Below are 20,948 nucleotides of genomic sequence, written 5' to 3'. Positions count from 1 at the left end.
GCATACAAAACTAATCCAGGAAGGTTAGTAGAACTGTAATGATATTAAACAAAAGAAACCCTTAGACAAAATAGCATTGCAGATATAATGCAAATTACTTCATAGTGATACTGATAATAATTTAATTCATTAGGAAGATATAGTAATTATAATTTCTAACACCCACAAAAACAGAACTTCATACTATAAACCAAAAACTGAAAAAAAATCGGGAAATTCGGACTGTCATTTAGAGATTTTGACATAATTCTCATACATCAAAGAGACAAAAACATATCAACAGGTAACATTTAAAAATGATACAAAGTATTTAAGAAACACAATGAACAATCCTGTTAACAGAGATTATGACAAAATCTCTGAACCCAACAACTGAAGAAAATACATCCTTTTCATCCAGCACACAATAAGTAAGGTGAAAGAAAATTAGCACCACAGTGTTCCACAATGAAACTCTCAATAAATTAACAAAAAATGAATATGCAGGCCATGTTGAACTAGAAATCACTTTTAAAGGATAATTAAAACACTTTATAGAGTAGGAAAATTTAAGAAAATATCCATGATTGATTCATGGGTCAAAGAGCAAATCATAAAAATTAGACAATACATATTAAAGAAAGGTAACAACTATACAACTATATAAAATGTGTAAGGCTACTTAAAATTGTAACCTTAAAACGTATCGCCCTAAATCCTTACATTAGGTTAGAAAAAATGGGGGAAAATTAATAAGATAATCATACATTGTTAAGAACACAGATAAAGAACAACAGAATAAAATAAAAATAAAAATGAAATAATGTACAAAGAAAACAAGCCTACACACGCACAAAAAGATACAATAGAGAGTATAAAAAAGGGAATATATTCAATCCTTGTCAGACAGATTAAAGAAATTGGGAGGCAAAAACACAAATGAACAGCATTAAGAGAAAACTGCTAGAGATATTTAAAATATAATAAATACTGTGAACATCTTTAAAATTGTCATTACTATTTCATTTTCCTACTAATTGGATTTGGCAATACATTAGGCTTCATTTTTGAAGAAATTTTGGATCACAGAGAGGTTTAACTATGGCAGGGAAGGAGCACAACCTGAAGGTTCCTCCCAGTACTTGCCCTGCAGGCTGAAGCAGCTTACTGACTTCTAGAACAATGGCAGAAACAATTAAGTCAAAACATTCTGGAACAAAGGATTACAGGCTTTAGGTCGTACAAAAGAGCACCCAGGAGAAGTAAAAAAGACTGTAGAAAACCATGAAAAAAAGCACAACAAATCTACCAGAGCTAATACATGAATTTAGCAATGTGGGTGAGTACAAGATCAACATGCAAATATCAGTGTTTTAAAACACCAGTATTAAACTATCTGAAAAGGAAATCAAGAAAAAAATCCACTTACAAGAGCAACTAAAAGAATTAAATATCTTGGAATAAGTTTAAACCAAGGATGTAAAGAACATCTATACATCCAGAATATATAAATATATATAAATAAATTTTTCAACTCAATTTCAAAAAGATGAAAAACACAATTAAAAAACGGGCAAAGGATTTGAATAGACATTTCTACAAAGAAGAAATACAAATGGCCAAAAAGCTCATGAAAAGATATTCAATAGCATAGCTCTTAGGGAAATCTAATCAAAACCATGAGATCCCATTGCACATACACTAGAAAGGCTACTATTTAAAAAAGAGAAAAATAGAGTGATGAAAAGAATATCAAAAAGTAGGAATACTCATATATTATTGGTCAGAATGTGAAATGGTGCTGCTGCTGTGTTAGATAGTTTGGCCGTTCCTCAGAAACCTAAATAGAGAATTATCATACGACCTGGAAAACCAATTTTCAGGTATATACCTGTGATGGTTTGAAGTTGTATGTACCCTCAAAAACCATGTTCTTAAATTTAATCCATACTTGTAGGTATGAACCCATTGAAAGTACGATCTTTTGAAGAGTATTTCTGTTAAGTTGTATGTGACCCAGTTCAATCAAAAAGAGTCTAAGACTGTTATTGGAAACCTTTGTAAACAAAATAAAATTCAGATACAGAGAGAGAGAGAAAGAGAGAGAGAGAGAGGAAGCAAGAAGTTGAAAACCAATGGAACCCAGAAGAGAAGGTAGATCCCAGGGGTTGTCAACATGTGCCTTGCTCTATGCCTTGCCATGTGACAACTAAGGACCAAAAGATCACCAGCAGCCAGCCCCAGAATACCAGTTTTCAGGAAGAAAGCATCACCATTATGACAACTTGATTTGGACTCTTTCCTAGCCTCAAACTGTGAGTGAATAAATTACCAATGTTTAACCCAACCCATTTTATGGTATTTGCTTGAGCAGCCTAGGAAACTAAAACAATACCCAAAAAATTGAAAGCAGGGATTTGAACAGATATTTCCACACCTTTGTTCATAACAGTGTTATTGCTAAAAGATGGAAGCAACCCAAGTGCCCATCAAACAATGAATGGATAAAAAAACTGTGGTATATACATACAATGGAAAATTATTCATCTGTAAAAAGGAATAAAATTCTGATACATGCAAAAACATATATGAAACTTGAGATATCCTTTTAAGTGGGAAGTCAGATAAAAAAGGACAAATTTTCTATAATCTCACTGATATGAAATGATTAGAATAAGCAAATTCATAGAGTCAGAAACTAGAATATAGGTTATTAGGGACTGTTGTGGGGGCAGGAAATGGGGAGTTAATGTATAAATTTTGCTGTGTTTCTATTTCAGATGGTAGAAAAGTTTTGGTGGTAGAAGGTGATGAGGGTAGGGATACTGTGAATGAAATTAACAGCTTTGAAAGATCTATTTGAATGTGATTAAAAGGGGGTAATTTTGGGTTGTATATATGTTACTGGAATAAAACTTTAAAAAAAGAAAATATGGAGGACTATACAATACAAAGAATGCACAGTAAGGTGAACCTTAATCAAAGTTAATAGTACAATTATCAAAAATGTTATTTTATCAGTTGCAACAAATATACCACACTAATGCAAGATGTTAACAGTAGGGAAAATTGTGCATGTGAGGTGGGGTATATAGATACCTGTGTATTTTCTGCCTATTTTTTCCTAATCTACATTTCATCAAAATCAAAAGGAAAAAAGTAGAATAAAAGAATAAATCATGAAGAAATTTTTTAAAGAATGCACATCCTATAATTATTTAAAGAGTAATGATTTTAAATCATTCCACAATGAAATTTTTGGGTTAAGATCATTTTAGAGAACACTTGAAAAACAGATAAGGTGGAAGTGAGTAGTTGTGCATCGAAGGGATGTGGCAGGGGTGTAGTGATAATATTGGGTTGTGTGGTAGAAGTTTGACAGAGGGGTAGGGTGGGGAGGGTGGGTTGGGTGGTCCATGGAACTGGGATAGGGTTGTGGGAGGGAGCAAGTGAATACTAGGGATTGGTGTGTATATGGTTGAAACTACAATGTTGGGAATGTGTTTTTGGTAATATGACAAGGAAGGGTTACTGGTTTAGGGTGCTGGATGGGGGGGCATTTGGGATGGGGAGCAACTGGGGCAGTCTTCTAGAGAGTGTGCAAGTGATCATTTAGTCATAGTGTGTTGTATCAGTGGGTAGAGATCCACATAATGAGCAGGAAGGAGTTAGACTCCCATACTGGGGATGCCAGATATGTTTTCGAACAGAGGGATAAGATGTCTCTTGAGAGCATGAGTAGTTCCTAATAAGGGAACACAGAATGATGTGCCAAGCCCTCAGTGTTTTTGCAAGTAAATGAATCTTGTCCTTCAAGGAGGGAAGACTGGTAGTCACCATGGGTCCTGAGGAAAGGGGGAGAGAGGAATAGAATAGATGGAAGAGGGGATACTTAGGGACAATGGATGTGTTGTGTTGCATCAAAAATTTATAAAATTGTATGGTCTAGAGTGTAGACCATAGTGTAAACCAGTGACCATGACTAGTGGCTATATTTCAATATTTGTACATCAGTTATAACAAATGTACCGTCCACATACAAAAAGGTTATTTATATGGGAAGGGAGAAAAGGGGGAGGATGTTGGGTATATGGGAGTCCCCTGTGTTCGGTATGTGACTTTACTGTGATGTAAACTTCTTTGAAGACAAAATAAGAAAAATGTAAGACACTGGGGAAGAAATGGAAGAAAACATCACTGTACATACAGGACAATAGTATTACAGTGATGAAAGTGTACAGTGATGAAAAATGCCAAAAAACATTTTAAAAATATTTTTTAATTTTTTAGTATCCCAGTTTTAAAATTTTATTTTAGTCTTTGTTTTTCTAAATTATTATGTATTTTATTTCTTATGTTTAAGCCTATCATTATTATTTCATTTTCCTATTAATTGTATTTGGTGGTATTCTTGGCTTCATTTTTGAAGAAGTTTGGGACCACAAAACGGTTACAACTGTGGTAGGGGAGGATCATTGGTATGGGGTGTCCGTGATGGGGGATACATGGGAAGAAGTTCACCTGGGCATACATACAAGGTATATAAATGTGTTCAAATGTTCATGGGGCATTGTCACAGTAGGAGGAGATTCACACAATAATGGAAAGAATATTGAATCCCAATCATGGAGAGCTCTCCCACATTCTCTAATGGAGCAGAAACAATCTTCCAAGTGCAGGGGCAATGACTAGTGAAGAAGGATGGTGAACTTATGGGCACTTGACATTGATGACTAAGCTTATGAGCTTTTGCTCTCAAAATTGCAACTTAGCTTAGTGCTGTAAGATGTCTAAGAGTTACTTCCTGAGAACCTCCATGTTACTCAGATATGGCCTCTCTCTAAGCCAAAGTTAGCATATAAACTCATTACCTTCCCACCAGGGTGGGATGTGAATCCCAAGAATGAACCTCCCTGGCACCAAGGGACTACTACCAAGCACCAACTAGCAAAGTAACTGGAAAAAGACATTAAATAAAAGGGAAAAAGGTAAAGAAAAATGAGTTTACCTGGCTAAGAGACTTCAAGGTGAGTGGGGAGATCATCCCAGAGGTTATGCTTATGCACATCTCAGCAGGATCTCATAGACTGTCAAAGTAGATAGTACCCCAAATAAAGGGGTTCCTGAAAGCTCTGGAGACACCCACATCTTATGGTCATGACAGATAGCTCTGGAATTTGGTGCCTAGCCAGTGGGATCTACTTTGAAGTTTGTGCTCTTGAGTGTGACAGAGTTGGACTCAATTGTGACTTCTCTATGCATGCCTCTTCTGTCCCTTCTATTTGAGCCTATAGTTGGTGCTGGAGTTGGAAGGTGTACATTTAAGAGACTTGATTCTCTGGGCTGTCTGTGTGCCAGCTGTGAGCCTCTGAGGTGTTGCAACACCTACTCTTTAGTTCAGTGGACTCACCCAGGACAACTAACAAGTAGGTGAGGATGGAACCAAGAGAGTCTACAACTGCAAACAAGAGAGTCCCATCCATTAGCCATATGGGATCGAGGACCCCTCTCAGTTAGAGGTGGAGTGGACATCATCATCCAAGAATCCTCAGGTATGGGAAATAAAATACAGACTAGAGAGGACTTACTGGCATTCTACTATAGACTTATTGTGATTCAAACAATGGAAGAAATTATATCATTGATGTGGAGACAGTGGCTACTGGATATGCTGAAGGCAGGGAGAGGGAAAAAGAGGTATAAAATGGGGGCAATTTTGGGACTTGGAATTGTCCTGAATGACACTGCAATGACAGATACAGGCCATTTTATATCCTTCCATAACCTACAGAATTGAGTGGGAGAGAGTGTAAACTACAATGTAACTATAATCCATGCTTAGTGGCAATGCTCCGGATGTGTTCATCAATTGCAATGACTGTACCACACTAATGAAAGAAGTTATTAATGTGGGGAAGGGTGGGAGGTGTGCAGAGTGGGCATATGGAATCCCTTATATTATTTTTGTGTAATGTTTTGTGTGACCTATCTTTTAAAAAAATAAAAAATATATTTAAAAAAAACAACAGATAAAACCAGCATTATACAAACACATAGAGATGAATAAGCACACATTCAAAAATTACCCACAAATATGGTCATTTGATACATTTTGTTTCAATAAAAATTAAATATTTCTGTGAATGAAATGAGACCATTAAACAAGTAAAAAGATAAGAGATATATTGGGAGAAGATATTTGTATTCATTCTGTTTTGGTTTCCTATCATACAAATATCATACAATGGGTTTGCTTAATAACAGAAATTATTGGTTTAATGTTTCAGAGGCTAGAAGGCTTGCTTCCTCACAGGGTCAGTATCCTTTGGCTGGCCAGCAAACTTTGGGGTTTCTGGACTTTTCTATCACATGACAGTGCACGTGGTGGCATTTTCTCCTTCCTCTTCTGAGCTCCATTGACATACTGCTTCTGGCTGCTCACTGGGGCTTTTCCTTCTGTATCCAGCTTCCTTTTCTCCTAAGAACTTCAGCAATATTGGATTAAGGTCCACCCTTATTCAGTCTGGGCACATCTTAAATAGCAACATCCTCAAAGGATATATTTCCAAATGGATTCACTTCAAGAGGACCAGGTTTTGAGACCTGAACATATGGTGGGCATGATTTAATCCCTAACATATATCATCATCAGTGGATTAATATCCAAACTAAACAAACATTCTAAAAATAAAAATAAAGTATAAATAATTCAGAATGAATGTGAGAATAGGCTATACAGACATTGTGAAATAAATGAAAAAGGAAGGGTCATTAAACACAAGGAATTTCAACCTCATACATAATCAGGAAAATGTATAAATGGACCAAGATATACAATTTAAACACACCAAATAATCAAAAATTGAAGTTGACAATGCCAAGATTGGGGAAGATAATACTGAAAAGAAAATGAATAGAGTGAAATAAAGCTATAAGCATCAATGTGGACGAATCTCAGGAACAAAAGTAAGGGAAAAGGAATTTGCAGAAAATCTGTATGGTGGGAATCTATTCATGTAAAGTTCAAATGAAAAATTCTAAAATATTAGGCAATATGTTGTTTAGGGATGCTTTCATATGTGATACAAGTATCATGAAAAAGAAGGGAATGATGTATTCAAAATTTAGGATATGGTTTGCCTCTTGAGTTGAAAAAGGGATATATGATTGGAAAGGCAGTGGTGATATTCTATTTTCTAAATTAAGTACAGTTTATAATATTATGTTATTATGAGGGACGAGTGGGGTCCCGTTGTGGGACAAGAGGGGTCCCTGGCGTGGGGAAGAAAGCCTCATACGGCCGCTGAGGCTTCCCTCGGGGGCTCCGAAGGCGTGGAGGGTGCACGACCCAGGAAGAAGTCGCGGAGACAGGCTGATGGCACAAGTCCGGTCTATTGTGGAAGGGGATGCAGATTTATAGGATTGGGGAGTGGTGTGGCGGGTTCTGATTGGCTAGGGCAAATGCTGTTTCCATATAAGGCAATGTTCTGGCATTGGGCTAGTGATTGGCCAGTAGAGTATGTGCTAACTCTTGATAGGCTGACACTGTTACTAAGCTGACAGGTGGTTGTAAGCTGTTGCTGGGCAAACAGCGTACTAAGAGATTAGGTTTAAGGGAGGGGGGAGGGGAAGTGAGAGCTGGGCTAGGTGGGAGACAGGAAGGGGGAGGGCGGTGCTGGCTAGCCGTTAGCAGCAAAGGCCTAGTCAGGCGTGGTCACCTTGTCTAGGCCCAGTGGGCAGAGGCGGTGTCACCTCTTGCCGCACTGTTTGCCACTGAGGCAAGCCGGGTGCCCCTCCTCCCACATTATTATAATATTTAAATTGTAGATATTCATTGTGTATACTCTTTAACATATGTGAAGTGTTTCTAAATTATAATATTAAAAAGACACAACAGGAATATTTGGCTTATTTGATAAAAAATGTTTTGGTGGGGGCGACAGACATCAACCCAGCTAGTCATAGAGTAGACATGAATAATTATGATTGGAGTGAAAACAAAATACAATGTCCACGATCTCTTTAACATTTAACATATTTCTCTTTAGTAATTAATTCTTTCTCACTTACTATTATAAAACCATGATGCTTTATTCCATGATAATTTATTTCCAAGCACACTTGTGTATTTTTACAGGGAGTAAAAAGAGGAGAAAATTTTTTGCATTGTTTTATTTTTCTCTTTAGTCATTCTTTATCAGTGAAATCATTTTATGATATCTTTTGATGATTATCATAACAAAAACATGGTGACTTTACCTGAAGAGGCACATTTTAATCTGCATTGATTAATTGGCTAATTAATTAACCACTTTACTTCATCACAGAAAATGAAAAAATATAAAAAGCTAATAAAAAACTATCCCTATGCATATCCCACTGGTTTTAAGGCATTAGCCATGAGATTCAAGAACTCTTTAATAAGGGTTTGAGCCTTTTCCACCATGAAGTACTAGCTGTAACACATTCAAAATGGTGACCTTGCTAAGACTTTGCCAGGCTGACTGCTCTATCAAGATATTCTCTAATATTTTCTATTTTACATGGAGGTACTTGTTCCAATTCAAGCAACAAAATAGATCTCTTGGAGTTTAATTATGCTCTTCCCCTGGTGGACCAAGAGCTTGCTCTCCACTCAGTAATTATCCTATACCGTAAACTAAACAAAGTGAGCACAAATGTTAATGTTATATCCATTTCTATGTAGCCTGTTGTGAGTGCAAATGAATTCAGGGAACATCTAATCATTAAATAAAAAGCCAATTTGCATAAAAAGCTTTAAAATTATTTTGAGCCGAAAATCCTCGGTTGGTCACACGTCTTGTTTTAAAATATACTTTTTAAAGAAGTAATAATAATTGTTGGATACACAGGAAACAGTTTACATGAAAATATGTCTCTAAAACCCTTGTTTCTAACAAAATGGAGACATGCTCACAATGAGCACTATCAACAAATTAAACACACAAAAGCTAAATAAAATTCTCTCAGAACTCAATTTCTGGGCAAAACTAAAAGTGAAGATTTAGTTCCTTGTTCTCTTAACCCTTAGTCCCTAGACATCATCCCAAATCTCAGGGAAATTCATGACAGACTGTCAGTTGGTACATCTCACAACCATGTTAGAAAGGGTAACACTGGAATTCTTGTTCTACAAAGGATCATAATTAAGAAGGAAAAAAGAATTTGAAATGCTAAAATTCCTGATGAATGCACTTTCTCTGTTGTATGAACACTATGTTGATCTCGGCTAGGCATTCCTTTCATTTTATTTCTCTGAGTAATGCCAACATTCACTGAGTTTTCATGCTTTCTCCCAAATAACAAATAGGAGACATCATGGCTACAAGCTTGGTCCACGAAACAATTTTCCTCTATGAAACTAATTTACCCGTGACCTTGGGTTTATTATTGCATATCACAAATTCTGCATTCAAACCATTTTTCCTTCATTGATTCACGACACTTTGGTGATCACTGCTAAGATTTAAAGCATTAGACTTGATGTTGTTTAAGTTTACACTGGATGCCATCTACTTACACACCAATTTTTCCTTTTCAGCCCTCATTTCAACAGTGGCTCTCGTCTGTCTGAATATTGATTATTTAAAATAATCATTTATATTAATTTTCCAAATGTAACAAATCTGTTTCATAAAAAGTAAAAAAACAAAAAAGCAAAAACTAACCTTTTCAATTACCAGATGTTGCCTCTCATTTTCTACATAGCTGTTCATAGCACGAAAAATTTGCAATTTCCTTAGGTCACAACCTTAGGAATAATGAGATTATTTTCTCTTTTTCCTCCAACCTTGTTCAAATTAGTAATCAAGTTTTTAATATTTTTGTCTATGATAGATTTTTTTTTCTTTCCTGGTCATAGAAACCTGGCCACTGTTTAATGTAATAATTCTACAGACATTTTTAGCTGGGATATTCTTTAGATATTTACTATAGAATTAACTTTCTCAAATATTTTCATATTTTTGTTTACTTATTTATAGGAGCAGGGGCTTTCAAATGCCTATGGGAACTAGCCAAAACTTATCCCCCTATATTTCAAAATCTTCTATTAACTAGCTCCTTTTTACTCATTGCCATTTTGTGACTTATCCAAATTACCATCTCTATTTCAGTCATCGAGGTTACACAATTTATTCCTTTTGAACTTTTATCTTTGAGCATATGGTTTTCAATAAAGGAAATGTGCAGTCAAAATAAATGCATGAAAACCAATAGGTTCAGATTTTGCCAAATTGCTTGTATCTGGATCAAACTTTAACTCCAGCCTAGTTTTAAAATAACCATGTGAAAAAAATTCCAAGTCAACCAATCTTCTAGTTACTGATTTTGGAGTCCAGATTTACAAAAGAGATTTGTTTTCCTACCTACATTCCGTACCAAAATACACATCATTCTTTTGAGACAGGCTCAAAACTATTTTCAAATTGTTCTTTCCTATACTAGTAAATCAAGTCTTCTGTGACTAATTAGGTCTGCACTCACCAAGAAGTTAAGAGACAATATAACAATAATTATCAATTAACTATTTTTATAATCATGTCTAAGGTTGTTTGCCACATACTTTGGAATATATTAAAATGCATGAGAAAAACAATCTCTCCCCCTAGTTTTGTCCTTGATTTAAAAACCTGAAGATGCTAAATGAGGTTTAAGGACAGTGACTAATCAAGGACTTAGGTAAACCTGAAATCACTGCCTGCTAGAGGCAATGGGGCATGTGGCTCCATTTCATAAGAAATAGGACTTGAGATACCTTTTGATATACAGGTAGATTCAAGAAAAGAGTTTTATTCAAGACATACAAACTTACAAAAGATGTTAAGGGAGAAATGAACAAGTCATATTTGAGAAATAGATAGCTAGCCTAACAGAAATAGACAATGTGTGTTGATGTGCAGTAAATGTGGATATTAAAAGGTAAATTTGAGCTGGATCACTTAGGGCCTTGAAATAAGTTTAGATTTATTGGGTAGATTGTATCATATAGTTTCATATTACATGTACAATGAATAAGTGGGTGCATTTCCTCAAAGACATTTATAAATGTTAATAATGATATTTTGCTCCCAACAGAGAAAATAATGATTGGTCACAGAATTGACTGAAGCACCAGTATTATTAGTAGCATAAAAAATAAACCCAATTTCATTGCTAAGTAAAATCTCTCATTGACCATGTTCATGTTTTTCAAAACTTTCATTGGAAAACGGCATTCATTCTATTTCAGGACAACTAAGAATAAAAGGGACACAGTATCTTAATTCTGCCAAATTATCTAGGACTACAGTAAGATTTCTTCACTCAATAAATTGAGTCCAAACAAAATTTCCATACCAGGATGAGGCATTTTCCATAGAAATCAACATAGAGAACCACAGGAAGATATTTTAAAAATAAAATTTTAGTAATCAATATTTCCATTTATTAACTCTCCCTAAATGCATTATCCCTCAACTGATAAGATTACATAAGGTGATTTTTGTAATTGAGGGCATTTTGAAAATAGGAGAAGCTTTCAGAATCATGAGAGAATAAGTTCAAGCATATAGGACATCATCCTAAATAACCTGAAGTCATCTTGCTAATAAAATTTTAGATAAAGTTTGAAATGTTCAGAAAGTAATTTGTAATTGCCTTGAGGATTGTAGGTAATGTCACAGCTTGGCCCTGCCACCCTAGCCTACCTCCTGTCCCTTTTCTATTATGCTACTATGTTTCCGTCTGTTTCCATTTAACAACCCAGGGAAGGTATTAGGAATATTGAAAAGTCTCAACCCTACCTTGAAGCTGGAAACCAGAAAGAGATACTTATCAAGAGAGTGACTCTCAGTGAGTGGAAAAATACTCAATACAAATAGTTCAGGTTTGTCTCTCCTAGTGTGATGTGGAGAGCAGCCATCCACCAACTCTGACACAAGATTCCATATGGGCCAGTCCCCTGGGGAAGTGTCCTCCCCAGGAAACTGGACATGATGGAATCTCTTCTCCTGCTCTTTTGGGCCCTTTGTACTGTGTAAGTAATAAAGTCATCATTTTCTGAAAGTTTCTGTTGTGTCTGAGCCTGTGTTCCCATGAGGCACCACATAGCAGCTTGCTCTACAAGACCACAGAAATATTTTACCAGGTCAAAACATGAACATATTTTCTGAGTTCAGTGATAGCTAATATTTCATACATAATCTATCAAAATACAATTAGTTTCTGAAGCTTATATACATGAATAGTCTTTTTCTCATATCCTGAGTTTTTAGATACTTGATGAACTTTTGTTTAAAATATGATAGTTGTTGGAACTCTCTAAATATAGTTTTGCTCTCCTTTGAAGTGAGCCTATTTACTTCTTGGTCAACGACCTTGGCAGTGAGAAGGGATGATAAAATAAGGTAAAACATGCAGAACTCTACAGAGAAACTTGATATATAGTACCTTGATGAAGAGGAAAGAATATGGGCTTTCAAGTTCAGTTACAAAAATTCATGATCTTTTCATTACATCATAATGCTGTGCCTTAAAAATGACATATTTTCTAATAGTATAATCAAAGATCTCTATCTTGTGGGTAGGAATGTGAGTTTAAATTAAAACATGTAAATATATTTCTTGCCCAGAGAGTAAGGTGGTGCTTCAGGTAAGTCTATGTTTGAATGTGTTGCTATATCCTCACAGCTCTCCTGTCTAATTTTGAGAGTGGATCAGGGAGAAGCCAGTCATGCACATAACCAAACATAGTCAACGACAACACTCCTGCTTTCTGCAATTTGTAACTCTCCCTTTATTTCAGAATAACATAGAAAAATGCCAGTGCCTATGTAATTACCATGCTCCAGAAAATTTGCAGAGAGTTTTGAGGGAGGGCGGACTTCTCCTCATCTATTATTATGTGATTAAATGCCAAATACTAGGAAAGGAAAAAGAGGATGAAGATCATGGAGCTATCCAAAACTTTTCTTCATCTAATTTAAAAGTGTCTCCTATCATATTTAGCCAATAAAAGTCAAATTAAAAATGAAATGCAAAAGACTAGAACAATATTTTTTATATGAGAAAGACAATATTTTCTACTAATCAATAAGTGGCCCAAGAGATGGATATCTCTATGCCAATACCATTTCTGATATTCTTGTTTAGTTGTTCTGAGGACCAGAAATAACACCAAAGACAGGAATGAGAGTATGTTCTTCAAAGTGACAGTTAATATATCTATGTGCATATATATGTATAGGCACAGTAATATATATGCAGTATGCCTATACACATTTCCATATACCAGTACATATTTGTATACCCACACACCTTTTCTGGTTCTCTTTCTCCGTAGGACATTCCTCCAGCCTTTATTAAATTTTGCTTTTCTGTTGTTCGGTTTCGGTTAACACCACTTGAGAAATCACCAGTGACCTTTCAATGTTTTGTGAGTAGTGATGAGTAGCTATTTTTCTGTTGAGAATACGTGAAATAGCTAGATTTGAACTTGGAAATTTGGTTTAAAATTATAAAGCATCATCTCAATTGATACAGCATGTTAGACTGAAATTAGGAAACCCCATCAATTCAGACTAGGAACCGACCAGCAAGAGAGTCTTGGAAGCACGTGACCTATTCTTAAGGTTTTAATTTTAAAATTAAAATAAATTTAGTATGTTTATTAATTAAAAGGATTGACATATACAAAATAAATGAAAGGAAAAAATGAGAACAAGCTAGAGAGAACTTGACAGGGGAAACTTAATCACTTAATCCCTTTATGACAGTTCCCAAAATAAAATATTTGTGTTACACTCGAGAAGTTTTGCATTCAGTGGTTCATTAAAAACAAAATTCACTGTCCACAGGTATTTGAAGGTTTTCTCAAAGTGAACATATGCCACCAGGTTTAAACATGTGTTATTGTAGTGGTCATAAGGTCTTAAGGCAGGGGAAACAAAGTTGGCATTTTGAGGTCGTATATAGGTTTTATCTTTGGAGGATAAAAAGATTAATAATAGAAATTCAAAAAGGATGACAGTATCTTAATCTCTAGTTCATTTATAATTCTAAGTTGTTTCATATTATTTTATTTATATACTTGCTAAATTATTTATTCACAGAATGAATTAGTTTTATATAGGGCAGGGTAGGTATAAGAGAAAGAACATGTGAGAATGTCAAATGAAAATGAGGAAAGAGGGAATTATTCTTCAAATTATGTACTTAGTCTAGTGTATAACATCTTAACTTTTTCCTCCTGTAATTGCAATTGCAAGATGAACTTGTTATACAGTCAATTCCATCATAATCTAGAGTATCATATCAAAATAATAAGACAAACGAATAAGAGATAGTCCAATACCACATTACTTCTAAAACTATTTTTTGTTATTTACAAGTATATGAACATTTCACATAAGCAAATACTTAATTCAATGTTTATTTGAATTATGGAAAGTCTTGGGCTTCTTTTCCATTTTGTAATTCAACCACCATTGTCATATCCACGTAGGGCAGGGGAAAAAGTCCAAGGAAAGTGTTCTGTGACTGTTTTAGTCTTACTGCAACACCTGTGGTGTGTGCTGGTATAAGGTGGTTGCTCTAGGCAGTTCTTGCTGGACTAGGAAAGGCCTATGAAGAGGCAAAGTGACTAAGTCAGATATTCTTTGGGATGATTGAGCTCTTCCCCTCTTTGAAGAATCTGATACAAGTGGGAAGAATGGTAAATAAAGGAATGTCTAAGATTTTTTTAAATACCTGTTTTATTTCAAACTTACTGCATCTTAAAATGTTTAGTGATTGGGAACCTAAAATATCCAAAATTTGATTTTATCAAAATCTCAAAGTTTGAGAAATAAAAATTGTGATGACATTTATAAATGTTCTTACCTTCACATCCTTGACATTCATCCTTGTTCCCTCCTTCCCAACAAAGATATCATCAATGTCCACAAGGATGTATCTGTCCAAGGACAGTGTCAACCTCTTCCCTGACAGGAAGGAGATGGCATCTATGAAGATGAGCTTGTGTAGCCAAAAGTTTAAATTGTTGCCGAAAAGAACTCGCTGAATTCCATCATGGAGCCCCAGATCCTGAATCACTGTCGCATAGAGAGTTTTGCTGGACAAGGATGAAAGCGATTTTTCTGTCTGTAATTCAGTTAAAAGCACAGGTTGGTAGGTTGAATGATTATACTGGAAAATAGTCCAGTCTTCTCCAGGAAGAGGGCCTTTTTCAAACTTGGGGGCTTTGGTAATGTGCAGCAAAGGAGACTGAGGGTTGGCAAAACAATCCTTTAGAGCTAGATTATTGAAAAGGTTTAATGGAAAACCTTTTAATTGTGTACTTGGTAAACTGTTCTCATTGGCTTTATGAAAACCAATTATACTAACACTGTATTCCACACAGTATTTTTCTAAAAGCTCTCGATTCCATGAGTCCATGCTGACATACTTGAGAATATTTTCAAAAATAACCAAAGTGTATTTCCCCTTGCCATTATTTGTTAGAGGAGGTATGTCTCCCTTGCCAGGGGCAATGACCATGTGGTATTGAAATCGGCTCGACTCCAAAATAGCTATGATGTCTTGACCTAGTTGAGAGTATTGGCTCTCCACAAAGAGGAGGACAGTAGGGTCGGTTTTGGATGTATCAATAGGTTTAACTGTTTTCAGCTCTACTGACCGATACGGGAGGATTTTGATGTCAGCACATTCTGCTTCCGCTGTGGTTTCAATAAGTGTCATTTCCTGTTTATAGCCAGAGTAGAGGAAATAGGCAGAAATGACAATACTGAGCAAGCAAAAGGTAGCTAAGAGAACAATCAATGTTCGAAAACTTCGCCGAAGTTTCACAATAAGATTCATTTTTTAAGGTAATGCTTTTGAGGCTTTTTCCAATTTCTTTTCCTAAAGTGCCATGTTGAATATAGTATGAGATGGGGCAAATACCACTCCTCAAAAGCTCATGTAACCATTGCAAATCATGTAAAATATTTGAAGGAATCACAAATGAGTTAAAGCTGGATGGCAGTGGACCAGGAGGGTAGAAGTTGAAGAGATTTTGAAGATGTCCAATACCAAAGATTGCTATAGAATCCTTTAAACATTATCTGAAAAAGAGAACATATAATAAGGCAAAAATAAAGACATAGATATGTATGTTTAAGTATATATGCTGATATCTAAGAAATACATATCAGAGATAATTTTAATGTGTTAATATGCTAATATAGTAATAGCCTAAGTTTGCAGTCTGTGTTTTACTCGTAAGTGTACAACAGATTTTTTCACATCCTCTAGAATAAAGAGTGCTATATAATTTTGACAGAGCATCCAGAGATATACAGGAATCTTGAGTAATCATTTAAAAAATAAGCTATGCATAGGAAAGCTTCTGATAAACTGTCTTAAAATGTTTCTGCAGGATTTGTAAACATTATATGGATATAGAATTAGGTAATCCAATCTTTGTGTAGAATGGAGCAGCAGAATTTGGGGTCTTCTGAGCACCACGCTGAGGCATTAGCTTTCCCCTTTAGTAATATATACTTTTTCTGTGGTCACAGGGAGCCATTTATCTTTTCAGCACAAGAGCTTATTAACCAGTTTTGTCCCTTTTCTACTCTGGGAAGCAAATTTAAGAGAGGTTATATGGAGAAGGAACAAAATGGGAACAATCTTCCTCAGATCATTCTAATGAAAGAGAGGTCAGGAAGCCTAGATGAGAAAAAAAAAAATGCTTGGTATGCTGATTACTCTTGTAATCAGAATTAAAATTTAGTTTTCCACTGTTAATTTTTAGCAAAACAAATTTTCTATATCCCTATCACTTTATTTTATTCAAAATAAATACGATGTAGAGAACATTTAAAAAATCCATAACAACTTCATCACAAATGACATAATTTTCCATTAGTATTAAATTTTTTATTATTTATGTGTTTGTGTGTGTGTGGTTTTTACTGAATTCCTTTCTCTACAAATTTTCTTCATTTGAATGAAGAAAACTGAGTTCAATTGCTTCCTTAGTTTTTCATTTCCCAGTTTGCAAAACTAGTGTTCCTATGAAAGCATTAAACATTTTTATGTTGTCAATCTGTGTCAGATATATTTAAGTAGTATATAATTGACTTACAATAACATAGTGAACATTAGCAGTGTTGTAATTCATAGCTATATAGTGTGTCATACTTTCAGGGGGTTCTATTTTTTGTTTTCCTATCTTTTTTAAATTTATGGAATGGAAGTGATTAATGGCTACTGATGATTGAAAATTTATTAGAGCAAATATTTGCAAATTATGCTGCTGTTTCCATTTTATATTATGTTCTGAAACACATTTTTTATAGTTATTAATTTTATAAAAGTTCAACAATAAGATAAATAATGTTTGCTTTTTTCCTCTATTTTGGACAAATATTTTTATAACATCCTAAAAATCTACAATTTGGAGTTTTGAAATTTCTAACAAGTAATCTAACCCTGTAGATTCTAAATATATAAATAGATCTTTGAGAAACATTGTAACAATATAAAAATACTTTTCAGTGATTTCAGATTCATTTTAAAGAAAAATTAACTCTGCATGTTTGAGACACTAATACTCTGTTATCAATACCATCCTTTAAAAGAATTACTAGCCAAAAAATGTTCAAGTTTTTAAAAGGTCTGTTTTCCTTGACCAGGTTGAAATGAAAACAGATATGAAATAAATCACTTAAGAGTCTGTATTTATAAGAAACCAGTTATAAAATAACAAACCATAATTATTGGAAAATACTTGGGATTTTCCAAAGGAGGTTTTCCAATCTTGTATTATGCACATTCCTAGACTTCTTTAAGCCCATGTATATGATTTTAAAGTCCATTTAAGCAAACATGAGTCAGCTCCCTCACCTATGTCTCCCCGCCCTTTGTTGCCACACTCCCAAACTTCGGCGGTTGTTTAGTCCTTTCAGAATAAATTTAATCAAGAAATTTGGAAAAAATACCTAAAGTTAGGGTAGGCAAATTAATTTAAAATTCCTTACCTGTGATTTTTCATGAATATAAAAAGGATGAGGCATGAGTTTTGCAAATTAGAACAGTTCATCCTAATATGCAAAAGTCAAAAAGAAAAAAAGGCATATGGAACTAGAATCTGCCAACACAAAGAATAAATTAAATTTAAATGTGACATTTATTTAACATTAATTATGTTCAGAATTTCAAGAACGATAGATGTGTATTCCCTCCACTGCAAATGTATGTGTTTGAATGTGTGTGTATATGTGTTTTAATACAAGAAAATAAATTTCCAACTCAATCTTCCCATTGCTCCTTCCCCAACAAAATGGGTCAATGGAGGAGAGAAAGCTAGGAGCATAAAAGATGATATAGCAAGAACATTTATTTATGCCCCATTGTTGTCTTGAGTCTGAGATGAGTAGTGGTACTCCATTGTTCGGGAGGCCAAAGAGATGTGATTTGTTGGAATCTCTATCTATTATGTTGTGCACATTTAAAAAATATTTTTCTAAAAAGAAAGGAGGTGAGGAACACACTAATGTAAGAATTTTGGAAAGTCCAATAAGACAATTATCATTTTTTAGAAAGACAATTGTTAAATGTGTACTACAAAATTAAGGATATTCATTTAAGGTTTGTGGCAAAGACCTTAAAATATGGCTCAAAGTTCTCAAAAATGTGGCAATTGTTTTGAAGGAATCAAAGGTGATATGCTAATCTTTTATTTAACCTAATCCAAGGCACTATGTAGGAAAAACCTGAGACTGATTAGCAACAAAGATGTTTATTTGGGAAGCTCTTTCTTTTGCTATTCTTTCCCCACTACCAATGTAATTCTGGCATTTCATTACAGAATGAATGGACGAAAGGATAGGTAACTAAGTAAATTGCATCAGTGAAAATCTAACTCAAATTTCTTTAGCCACCATAAAAGGAAATTAAATAGGCTTTGATTCCAATTCTTCTAAGGCTGCATTTCACATGTCCTAATAAATCTATTGTTAGATATTTGGAAAGGGAGGCCCACTCATTATTTGCTGTGACACCCTATCCTAAAATGTGGACAGCATGACTCCTCTGCAGATTTTGGTGAAAGAAAGGGAGGCTTTTTTTAGGTACTGCCTCCCTTGTTTCCATTCTTGTTTTTTCTTTGCCTTCTATCCTAACCAGGTGACTCATCACCTCACTGGAACTGAAATAAATGACTCCTAGGATCTTTTAATCTCTTTTAATATTAGCTAATGTGAAGAATTTATTTTTTACATTTGTTTTGTTAATGTTCTTTGATATATCGACAAATGTGTTTATACATTATCTAAAATAGAATTTACAAAGTCCATTGTCCTCAGTCATTGCAAATTGCTAGTAATCTCTGGTAACAGCAGAGTTTAGTAAACAAAACAACTATAGATAGTATATTGCAGCTATTGCAATTTATTCTGAAAGGACAATGAGACGTAAACCAGGAGCTAGAATCACATTAGCTATTAGATATAACTGTGATTGTTTCTTTCTTGAGGGTAGTCTAGAGAGACATAAAAATCATCAGAGTAGTTCATTAAAGTTCAGCTAAAATTGAAAAAAACACAAAAAAACATATATACTAACATTTAATGAGTGCTTATGACTTGCCAGACACTACACTACATTTGTTGCATTCACTATCCTATTTAGTTAGTATTACTTTATTTTACAAATGAGGAAGTAGAGATTTAGAGGGTTTAAGAAAGAGCCTGAGGTTATACTGTTGGTGATTTTTGTTACTAGGGTTCTGTGTTCTCACTATTTGCACAAGTGAGAAGAACCAAGGATTAAATTAGATGAAGCCAAACAGTTAGCAGTTATCGTACTTAAATAATGTAACTTTTATCAGCAGGCTTTATTCAATTTTAAAAATTCAGAGATTCAGTGTCCACTAAAAAACACAGAAAAAAGTTGCAAGGTGAACTGGATCATCTCAAAAGTAGCTGTATTGAAAGTTGGAATGACATAACACTGGCAACTTTTCATAATACATAAGGAGGAAAAGATATTTTATTAAATACCTTGTTTATAAATGCTTCATGAGTTTTTGTTTGCTTTCAGGAGTCTTATTAAATAATTGGCTCATATTTCATATTAATAAAATGTTTATTTTTAAATTAAAAAGTGTGCTGTGTAGACATTTTAGCATTTATTCACAAATATCAACAATTCCAAAATATATAAGCATCTTTCAAGGCCAATGGAGTGCTTTTCAAATTATAGGTCACCACCATATAAACAAAGATGGAAATATCAATAAGTACTTTCACAAAACTTATAGTTACTTATATGTGTATGTGTTAGTTTGTGTGTCTGGATTCCAGTGTAAGATTATTTCTTATTTTGGGACATGATAAAAAGTGTTTGTGAAACAATACGCAAGAGAGCAAATATAATTCAGATTATTTTAATCTGGTTTTAAGAGAATTATAAATATCACAGAAGTTTTAGCTAAAGATGAAAAGAGTCTCTTAAGATTCTGAATAGTTTCTGAAAATTTCCATATTGATTTAACAGAAGCTGAGAATGGAAATTGGTTGATATAATATGGTTTGGTTCCTTGGAATTACTCTCAGCTTCCAGGCCACAAAACACTGAGAGATTATTTGGGGAGAAACTATACCTACATATATTATTACTCTTTTTCTAGAAGGAAGGTACTAAATAATGAGTAATTGCAATATTTAATCTAAATTAAAATAGTATGCTTATTTTATAACTCTGCAAAATGTTTTCTATTCTTCTAAATAACCAGTTATCACCTAACTTTTATATATTTCATATTTTCTTGATTTCAGTGACATAATAAAAATATATTTTAGTCCTCAAAGTACACGTTTTACCAGTACAAACTCCTAAAAGTGCCATTTCAAACTTAACGATAACATTACTACCATGATATTATATTGTTACATATTATTTTACTATGTACATAGCTTTGAGCT

General features: G+C 34.3%; 1 protein-coding gene across 2 annotated transcripts in view; it reads right to left on the bottom strand.

The window, feature by feature from the left end:
• Positions 1-20,948, bottom strand: part of LOC101442209 (N-deacetylase and N-sulfotransferase 4) — a 292,548-nt gene that overhangs the window by 246,570 nt on the left and 25,030 nt on the right. For both annotated transcript variants that reach the window (XM_071215004.1, XM_058293542.2), the window contains exon 2: positions 14,860-16,082. In XM_071215004.1, the coding sequence (XP_071071105.1) occupies positions 14,860-15,837 (978 nt within the window). In that variant the 5' untranslated portion in view covers positions 15,838-16,082. The remainder of the gene's footprint in view (positions 1-14,859; positions 16,083-20,948) is intronic.

The sequence above is a fragment of the Dasypus novemcinctus genome, chromosome 1 (genome assembly GCF_030445035.2).
Source record: "Dasypus novemcinctus isolate mDasNov1 chromosome 1, mDasNov1.1.hap2, whole genome shotgun sequence".
NCBI classification, from domain to species: Eukaryota; Metazoa; Chordata; class Mammalia; order Cingulata; family Dasypodidae; genus Dasypus; species Dasypus novemcinctus.
The sequence above is the reverse complement of the archived record's forward strand: the minus strand, read 5'-3'. Positions and strand labels throughout refer to the sequence as shown.